Source organism: Heliangelus exortis, chromosome 21 (assembly GCF_036169615.1).
Source record: "Heliangelus exortis chromosome 21, bHelExo1.hap1, whole genome shotgun sequence".
In the NCBI taxonomy this organism is placed as follows: Eukaryota; Metazoa; Chordata; class Aves; order Apodiformes; family Trochilidae; genus Heliangelus; species Heliangelus exortis.
Window position 1 is genome coordinate 5,778,691 of NC_092442.1, and position 10,447 is coordinate 5,789,137.

Below are 10,447 nucleotides of genomic sequence, written 5' to 3' on the forward strand. Positions count from 1 at the left end.
GGAAAGGGTCAGCACAAGTTCAGGGATAAAAACTACTTTTTCTTGTCATTTGTATCGTGAGCTTTTAGTCTGTGGAGGCATTTCACAGGTGTGGAATAATTTAGTAAAAAATGTCAATCAAAGATGCCCAACTTGATCTGTCCATGATGGAAAAGATTTATTGATCATCATCTTTCTATGCCAAAGGTCCTTCCACTACCACACTGTGGCCGAAGCCACGGACCTGTGTGTTCTCCTGGTGCAAGGGATGCTGTTGGGTGTTCAGAGATTCCTCTTCCCAGCAAATCCCCCGTGTCCTTACGAAGCTTTGTGCCTGGAACAGGAGAGGGCCCAGGCCTGTGTAGTTTGGTGTGGAGCCAAAGAAAATTCAGTGGGATTTGGAAAGCAAAGAGGTCCAAACAAAGAGCTATTCCTGGAGCAAGCCCGTGCTCTCAAGCACGCAGAGGAGATATTGTTGCAAGCAATGCCAGGGATCCTGCTGCAAGAGAAAATATTAGAGAAAAATTGAGTGTTCCCCTCAGGTAAGCTGTAACAAGATGCTTAAAACAAATGCTGTGCTGGATCAGAGAAACAGCCCCATGTTTGGTCTTGCAGTGGCAATGGGAGATTTTGTTTCGGGTTGTGAGGTGATGTGATTCCCAGTGCCACAACTGGTTTATGAATGGCTTGAATAAAGTTAATTTTGGTGTCACACATCAGGGCCCCTGGATGATGAGCTCCAGGAGGTGCATTCTGCCCTTTTCCCCCCCCACATCAGGTGGGACTGGCTAGGGGAGCAGTCTGGGGTTTGAGAGCAGGGAAGGGACTTAACAAGAGGATGTCTGGACTTTATGATGTGAAATCTGCAAACCTTAGCAAAACTGGGAATGCTCTTGGAACAAGAAGAGACCAAAAATAACCAATCCCCACTGGTGCTTCCCTTTTAACAGTAAAGACTTAGGAATTTCTTAGGTGTTTATAGGTAAGCTCTAAAAGAGCTTTAGAGTTACATATTTTAATATTTATATATTTAAAAATTCTCTTTAGCATGAATCTCCTGAAGAAGAGGAGTGAAATCTTTCCAAGCTATTAATTTCTACAGGTAGTAAAAAAACAAGAGACTTTAAACTATGCTGTTAAGAAACTTCTAAGCCTTTCTGGGGCAGTAAACGAGATGAACCAGGTAATGAATAATCACAGGAGAACACAGACATGCTGAGGTGCTGAGTAAAAGGTGAACCTGAACTGTGGTGATCCCTTGCCTTCAAATTTTGGAGAACTCGGAAACTCCAGTCCTGGGCTGAGTCTACATTATTTTTTGGTTTAATTTTTCATGTTCTGGTAAGTGTGGAGCATTTTTAAACAAAAGAAAGGAAAAATAGGAAAGTATTCAACTAGGAAGCATCACAGACCTGTTAAAAGGATTATTTTTTTAAAAAACTTAAATCTGGAAACAGACCCTTCCTTGCTGCTGGCCTGAGTAGAAGCATTTTTGCTCTGGGACTGTAGTGCCTCTCTCCAGTTTAAATAAAGAGCAGCTGCACAACACACAGATGCAGGCAGTTGCATGTGTATTTTTGTAACCCCCTCTACCCAGCCTCTGGATCAGCCAAATGCTTCTCAGGGTTCCAGGGCCACTGGATCTTGTGCAGCACCAGGCTGCTCACATGGGATCAAACCACCTGCCCTTGTCTGGGCTCCTGGTAAGGAGGAGAAAAGGCCCCATGTGGGTGAATTACAGCATTTCTATACTTACTTTCCAAGACATAAGCCCAGTCTTTATTGATAGATAGATATAGGTACAGATATAGGTATAGATACAGATTTTATTTTATTTCTTTGAATCTTAACATGGCTTTTGGTATTCTTGGCCACAGCAGGGCCATGTCTGCTCTGGACCTCCCACAAAGCCCTTGATCCCAGAGATATCCCATGGCTGGAGGTTAATTTGAGCACTGTGTACACACTCCTTCCCTTTTATCCTCTGGGAGTTGAGTCTTTCAGCATCTGGGGGTGTCCCTTGGCTCACACATTAAGAGAGATGAAGAAAGAGCAGTCTGTTCTCATCTTCTGTTTTAGTCATCCTTTCTGTTACAGACTATATATAGAATATATTCCATATTATTATTATATACACCTCAGTGACATACTTCATTTAAGCTAAATAATTATATTATCTTGTCCCTGTTCCTCCTCTGAGGGTGGGGGAGCTTAACCATTCTGTCAGCACTATTAGAACAGAGTTCTTGCCTTTGCTGTGTTTGTTTGTATCCCTCCCCTGTGTTTCCAAAATAGCTCGTCCAGTGTTTGACATCATTTGAAGCAGGAGCAGAGACTTTGAAAAAGCCCTTTTATATCTCTCTTTCATACCACCAGTATTTCAGGACAGGTCTTTTGTCCCAAGACCATTTTTTTTTCTCATGAGTTATTATGTTCAACAATTTTCTGCTGACATTTTCCTCAGCAGTTTTCTCACCAATGACACCCTATACATTTCTTACTGAAATGCTTCACTCTGAGTCTGCCTCTTCATTTTTTTTTTCTTGAGCTATTTGTTTGCCCTCCAAGGAAGTGGCTCAAATAGCCCAATTACAGTTTATTACAGGACACATCACTGTCTTACATCCCACTTTGTGTAGTGCTTTAGACATCATTAATTTAAACCAAGAGGAAATCCCTTTCTTTTCATTGCCTTTAACCTAAACTTCAATATTCTCATTCATGGGAACATTTTCTGATCTGACTCAAGCCTGCATGCAGAACAGCTTTCAGTTCAGCATGAGCACATATAAATCAGCTGCCTGCCAAAGCCTTATCAGGGCTTAGTGCATGGCTGTATACCCAAACCTATCATTACATTGGTCAAAACCCCATATATTTTTTCCAGCTGGGAACAAAATCTGTGTTGTCCCCTCTGGAATATCCTCATAAATTGTGAGGATGAAACCAAGTGGGTGTAACTGATCCTCCACCAAAGCTCGTAGGGATTTGTTTAATGCTCAGATCTTCCTACAGAGATTTGGGGCCGTTCTGTGGCAAACTTTATGGCAGGGACACAAGTTTTTACAGCTGTTTGTTAACATAATATCCTCCTCATTTCCATGAGATGGTTCAGAATAGCCACAGAACTAATTTTATTAAATCATGTTTGGGCTTTGTTTGTTTCCCGGGGGACAGACTGAGCGTAGGCTGCTTCAAACCAACCCCTGATCCCCCAGCCCAGGGCTGCTCCCACCCAGGAGTTGGGAGACATCCTCTGCAGAATTTCCTCTACAAACTGCAGAGCTGCAAGGTGAAAAGGCTGTTTGTACAAAATAATCAATCCCTTTCAGCAGATATCAGCTAAATCCTCACAAGGGAAGAAGGACAGAGCCCAAGTGAGAAATTCTCTTTTACTTGCTGGCAGAAATTGTGTACGTGCTCCAAGGGAGAAAAAACAAATGTGAAGAAATATTGAAAGCAGCTCAAACCAACACCAAAAAAAAAAAAAAAAAAAAAAAAAAAAAAAAAAAAAAAAAAGAGCTGCCCTGGAGTTATCCCCATGCCCCCTTTTTTACCTCCTTGGTTTTGATAAATTAAAGCCCCACTAGCAGAGAGTGACAAGAAGCTACATGAAGGCAGATGGGTGGCATCACTCTGTGCAGGGGGGTGGGTAAAACACAGGTCACCTCTGAATACTTTTAAAAGCCATGCTTTTTAAATGGTTATCACAGCCACAAGGCTGCTATGCACTTTATTTGACAGCAAGATCCCAGCTTTGGGCTCCCATGCAGCAAAACAGAAGTAATTTAAATGATTGTTTTAGTTTAGGTGGGAAGAACTTGTTACTAAGGCATCACCCTGGCCCCAGCCTCACTACACCTCACTGGCCAGGGATGCTTCCAAAAAAATAATGCAGCACTACATATGGGAGAAGAGTAGCTGCCAACATATAAACATTAATTTTTAAAAAATATAAGTGTATTATTTTATTAGTTTCCTTCCCAGCATTGCCAAACAATTACCAGTATAGAGAACCACGTCACTTGAACAGCTGCCTTCCTACCCACACACAGGTTGGAGACCTTGGAAAAGGACAAGTATAGAGCTTGCTAAAGGAGTGTGTGTGTGTGTATGTGTGTGTGTGTGTGTGTGTGTGTGTGTGTGTGTGTGTGTGTGTGTGTGTGTATGTGTGTATGTGTGTGTGTGTGTATGTGTGTGTGTGTATGTGTGTGTGTGTGTGTGTGTGTGTGTATGTGTGTGTATGTGTGTGTGTGTGTGTGTGTGTGTGTGTGTGTGTGTGTATATGTGTGTGTGTGTATATGTGTGTGTGTGTGTGAGGTTTCAGCTCACCCAGCAAACCAGGAACCATCAGTAACAGCAGCACCACAGCAGTGAAATGGATCCCCAAGGTACGGGGGAGTTAAGTGAGGCTCCAGATGTGTTAAGCTCTGGGATATTATTGACACACTGGCTGGAGCTCAGCACTGGCTCATTTAATAATAGTTTTTGCACTGTAAGACCTGTCTTGCCATAAAAAATGAACAAACCTGTTACATTAAACAAGGAAAAACATTAATAGATTTGTGACTTTGTTTAAAAGCCCTCTGGCTCTCCTGCTTCTGAGGTGTGCTTAAGGACTGATTCTCCTCCCCTCTTGGGTCCTGTTATTCCTACCAGAGCCTCCAGAGATGTTAACACCTATAAACTCTGAGCTGCTCTCTCATTTTAAATAACCTTTAAGACTGACCAGTGCTGTAAAAGTGAGGGCCCAGCTCTCTGGCTGACCAAAGCTTAGATTCACCCTGGAAACTGATTTGAAACACATCCCTGTGGAAGAGCAGCTCTCTGTGCCTCTGCCCTCCTTGCAGAGCCAGGCTTAGTCCTGATGGCCAGAGCTGGGGAGGTTGGAGTACCAAGCTCTGACCCTTCCTCCAGCATTTTGCATGGCCCAGTTCTGAGCAGGGCACAAATCCCACAGCCATTATGCATCATGGCCCTCTCTGCTTTAGAGTGCAAGTTTGGCAAAAGGTTTAGTTTTAAGGTGACTTAGAGGGGTGTAGCAGACACATCCCAGCTTCACCGTGTCTTTCTGCTGAGAGAAGTCCAGATGGGAAAGTGCTAATTGCAACATTGCCCCAAGGCACCAAAATTAAAAAAAAAAATTAAATGGTAGAAAGTGTCTAGCCAGCCTTTTGCTAAGAAGCCTGCATGAATAATATTTCCCAGGGCAAATCAGCAACTGAACCGTGCAGATAATAAATGTGAGCAGCAGCAGCTCTCATTCATTAGCCTGTGCTCCTGTCCCAGCCTGACTGTTGGCTGATGTGTGTAAGTCCCAGGCACACACTTAATGAGCCAAGATTTGTGGTGGGTTTTTTTGGTTTTGTTTTCTGGGTTTTTTTCTTTTTAATGTTTCCAGTCAGATTTGTGTGCCTATGAATAGGCCTAAATCACAGGTTTGGAGCCTGCCCTGTGTGATTCCAGTCTGAGGCTTCAGCTTATGGGTAATGCACAGTGGCTGCTTAGCACACAGTAAAACCACTCAGCACGGGGCAGCTCATCCATCAGGCTGGTTTGGTTTCTTCTCTTCAGCCCACTAATAATTCCCACTGGATTGCCTGTGCCCAACTGTGATCTGAGAGCCAGGCAATGGCCAAGGCCTTCTGCACAGCTGCTGCATCCAACTCTGATTTTGGTACCTGTGCAATCACCTCCCTTTCTGCCACAGTGCAGTGTCAGAAAGCCATGGCTGAGATGCAGCTTGTTTTCCCAGTGTTTAGCCAAGCATCTAGATGGAAGTTGACTTTAATCCCAGTGCTCATCTGCATCCATTTCTTCCTTGTAATAAGAGCTTCAAAGGAGGAGTAAGAACAAAGTGCTGTTAAACAGACCATGGAGCATAATCCAGCATCACCAAGGGAACTGTAAAAGGGATCTTTTACCCCTCCCTGTCACATCCTGGTCATGTTTTGTGAGATGTTTCTGGTCTAAAAAGAGGACTCAGGAGTTTGTCTGCTCTCACTCTGGCTTGGCTGGGTCTCTACAGCCTGCCTGGGACACAGGCATCCAGTACCTGTCTTTTGTGTTCACAGAGAGGGCAGAAGAAGAGCTCTGGATTTGGAGACTCTCTAGTTAACTGGCACACAACCTGTGGGCATAAACCTTGGAAGAAATGCTCTTTTTTTCCCCTTATTTGAAATACGAGTCTCTGGGCAGTCAGCTCTCATAGGCAGCTTGGAAAAACATGCCCAGAGAAGACAGCAGAACAGCATCTTGGCCCCAAGTCCTCCACAGCATGACATTATCCAGCCAACAGCATAACCCCAGGTGCAAATGCAGTTGCTTTCCAAATTGGTGCAAACAGCTCCATCCCCTTGGCAGAGTGGAGGTGCATGGCAGATCATCACCTGCACCTTCATGGTACCTTGTACCACCACCACCCAATTACTGCTCTCCAGATGACTACAGAGCTTTAGTTTAACATCAGCACTTGATCATGCAGATGTACAGTGCAAGAGTCATGCTCCATGGGGGGACACCTCATGTCACCTCACCTTCTGCTGCTGATCCAAGCTTCCTGCTCCCCATGGTCCTTTCTACCTCGAGTTAAGGAGCAAAAAGTCTTTACTGACATCGTAGCATTTTTCAGCCTTCCTGTTATTACTCAGAAAAAGTTACTCAGGTGATGCTTTGGTGCACAAATAACCCTTGTTACCTTCCTCCCTACCTCTGTTCTCAGTCACCTTTAACACCATTCAAGGTTGTTTGCATGTGTGCATTTTTTAAGGATTAAACCTCAGCATGATTCCCCACTCTCAGCCTGTGTTCCCTGGGGAAAAGCCCAATGCTTTCCAGCTGCCTTCACACCCCCAGATCACAAGCAGCTCAGCGTGCAAGTTGTAGGAAAAGCTGTGAAACATCTTACCCTGCATGACAAATTCCAAACAAGGTGGGTTGGCACCAGAGCACTTGTGCAGCAGAGGTGGTGAGCAGTGCTCAGTGGCTGAGACACTGCATTTTCAGTTTGAAAGCCCAACAGGTGCTGGGCAGAGCAGCTCCCCAGCTCAGGCTGTAATGAAAGAAAAGCATTTCAGCAGCTGGCTCTTGGGTGTGAGGCTGCTGTCTGTGCCAGCACAGCAGAGATGTGAGGTCTCCAAGCTGACAGGAGCAATTAGTATGCACGGAGCTCTTTCCACCTCCTAATTCAATCAGAATGGTTCATTAGCAAGGAGTCCTCAGCAGCGCTGGTCTGCCAGGAGGTCCTGATAATAATGTTCTTTGATTCACCCGAGAAGATAAATTGACCTGTGAAACTCCAGTCTAGTTCATGTTAATGAGTCTCTGTAGGGCCATCACGACAATTAATTTATCTAAGGATTTCTCCTTAGTGCTCATCTCCTCAACACCTGGTCTGAAGAGACACAAGTCTAACACACCAGAAATTTGAGAGCAACTCACCTAACCCTGGAGGTGTCTATCCTGCATTTGCTGTCTTGGCCCAAAGTTGCTCTGGTGCAGGTCCTCAGTTTCCCCCCTGAACAGCTGAGGGGACAAATATGTGACCTGTTCAAAGACCTTTGTCATCAGCAGTGGGAGAAGTGTCTATCAAATCAAAGGCTCCTTCACCTTTTTTTATACCTTTAGAAGCAGCAGGAGAGCTCCTTTATTCCAGAGTTTTTCAGTGGCTGTGGAAAAGACCTCTGCACTCTGAATTAGGGTGTTTTGAGTATGATCTCCCTGGTTCTTCCATCTTCTGTCAATAAACAGCCTGGACATATCTCTCTGTCCCCCAGCCACACAGATGAACTCCTGACCTCTACAGAAGAGCTGCTGGGACCCAGCTGACCACCCTACCCAAACAGATCATGTTCTTACCCCCTCCGAGAGCCACCAGGGATCCCAAAGCAATCCCAAGCAGAGGTGTCCCTCCACATTAACATTCCTCTCCCTCCCTTTTCTCCTGCAGCTTGAAAGCTGTGCTGATGGGGAAGCCTCAGGACAACACCGTGGACCTGTCGGGCATCCCGCTGACGCTGAAGGACTTGGACCGCGTCACGTCCTACCTGCAGCACAGCTCGGAGCACATCGACACGGTGGAGCTCTGCTTCACAGAGCTGACAGATGAGATGCTGCTGCAGCTGCTGCCAGCCCTCTGCGTGCTGCCCCACCTCACCACCCTCTCCCTCAACGGCAACCGGCTCACCAAAGCCATCCTACGGGACCTCACCGAAACCCTGAAGGACCCCAAGAAGTTCCCTAGCGTCACCTGGATTGACCTCGGCAACAACGTGGACATCTTCTCCTTGCCACAGCCCTTCTTGGTCAGTCTAAAGAGACGATGTCCAAAGCAAGGCAACTTGCCAACCATTCTGGAGTTTGGTGAGGGTCAGGTAAGCGATCTGGAGAGCCAAGATGGCCTGGCTGAGAGCCAAGAGGACCTACAAGCTGGAGCAGGCAAGACTGACAACATAGACATGCAGCAGACAGACAGAACAGTTGAGGCTGGGGAGCTCCCCACCTTGGAGCAAGGTGCTGCAACACCACAGACATGATGTCCAGCTCCATGGCTCTCGGGTAGATCTGTTGAGCAAAGATGACTTAAAGCCAAGACCTCAGCACTGGAGGTCCTGGCAGAGGGTCAAGTCACATGCTGGGATGCTGTGGGAGCCCAGACTGCTGCCTGCCTCCTGTACAATGAGTGTCAGCTTTTTTCTTTTCAAAGAACACATAAAGGTGATCACGTTCAGTACTTGTACTTTAAAAAGCTGGCCAGGTATTTCTGAACATTAGTGATGTGCTGTGCTTTGTAACCTCCCAAAGTGGTGTAACACAAGACCCTTAGAAGAGCACAAAACAGGAGAAGGTGCCCAGATGTTGCAGGGAGGGGCTCACTGGATCCACCCAGACCCCAGCTGCTCTCCCACACGTGATGGACAGACAGCAGTCACTCCAAAGAGGAATGCTGCCAAGATAAACCTGAAATCCTTTCCAATCCTGACTTCAGGAGCTGCTGATGAGTAGCAAATCTGCTGATACACAACAGAAGTCTGATCACACACTAACCAGGGGTGTTTCTCCAAACAGCACGAGCCAGCCTGAAGGGAGAGCTTTGCTTTCCTGGTGGGGAGCTAAATCCCAGTCTGCTGGATGCCACTCTCACTCCAGCCTTACCAAAATCAGACTGGCACTTCTGCCTGCCTGGTTATTTATTCACATGTAGAATGCAGTTTCCTACCAGCCGTGTTGCTCTAATAACTCCAGAGCTTTTAATGTGGTACCTGGAGCTTGCATGAGTAATATTGGGAGTATTTGGTCCAATCTGGGGAGTTATCTGCAAAATCTGGAGCAGCTCCAGGTTCACTGCTGTTGCTGGAAAAAGAGACCACAACACTGAATACCTAACAAAAGGAAAAAAAATAAATCCTGGGGTTCATCCCTGGATCACTGCCACTGAGGGCTGGCAGACAAAGCCAGCTGGAGATTTAAAGCCTCAGAAAGGGTGTTGGGTCACTTGGTTGTGTCCATCGTCCTCCTGGACCACAAGTGCTTTGTTTCTATAGTGTTGTTTTGCAGCTTTTTTTCCCGAGACATGGTTTTGATTTTATTTTTGATGGAAATTGGTAACCTCAGAGCAGCAGCACTGGAACATGCGCTTTTGAACCAGAATTTCATTTGATCCTGAACCTGAGGTGAGGCAGAAAAGTGTGAAAAACTTCCTCTCCTTTATGTTCAAAGGACCAAACATGACTCCTTTTGCTAAGAGGGAGCTCTCTCCTGTCTGTTCAAAGGCCTTCCCCTAACCAGTTTTACAGCATCGTTTTCCTGGCAGTGACTCTCTGGCTTTGCTTTTTTTGGGTGCAAACACAGTCAGACATCTTGGTTGTCTTTTTGGCTCTGTTCATTTAACATTTCTGCACTGGGAAGGTTTTCCCAGAGGGGCTTGATGCTGTCAGTGGTTGTTTCTCCTCCATATGCAAGTAGGTAACTTAGAAGAGACTCTGCTACTCGTTTTAATGCATTTGGCAAAGTTCAGTATGATTTGCATGTACCCAAAGGCTTTTTCCTCTGTTTTTTTTTTTAAATGCTAACTCTTTCCAACAGGCATGAAAAACACTTTGCAGTGAATAAACTGTTCTGTTTGAAATAAAGGAGCTATCCGTAATCAAAATAAATGACAATGTTTAATAAAGACCCAGTGTTTCATTTTTCCAGGCTGAAATGCCCAGAAATGCAGCTCTAGGTTCTCCAGGGTGCTCAGAAAAAAAGAAAGGGGTCTCTTTGGATCAATTCAATAGCCTGGTTTATGGGCTGGGCTCTGCAGGGTGGGCCTAAGATGGACACAGAAGCATCATAAACATCACCAGTCTGTGAAGCTGATGTGGAAAAAAGAAAATTGAAAAGCAGCCTGCTCCATGGGGCATTCATCTCCAGGGTTACAGTTTCAGTGTGCTGAAGGAAATGGGGTTTTATTTGCAGCAAGGACCCT

The 10,447-nt window shown here is 45.5% G+C and overlaps 1 protein-coding gene across 1 annotated transcript in view; it reads left to right on the plus strand.

The window, feature by feature from the left end:
* Positions 1-10,150, plus strand: part of LRRC75A (leucine rich repeat containing 75A) — a 64,578-nt gene extending 54,428 nt beyond the window's left edge. Inside the window, exon 4 of the mRNA XM_071764804.1 lies at positions 7,928-10,150. Coding sequence (XP_071620905.1) covers positions 7,928-8,513 — 586 coding nt within the window. The 3' untranslated portion in view covers positions 8,514-10,150. The remainder of the gene's footprint in view (positions 1-7,927) is intronic.
* The last annotated feature ends 297 nt before the right edge of the window (positions 10,151-10,447 follow it).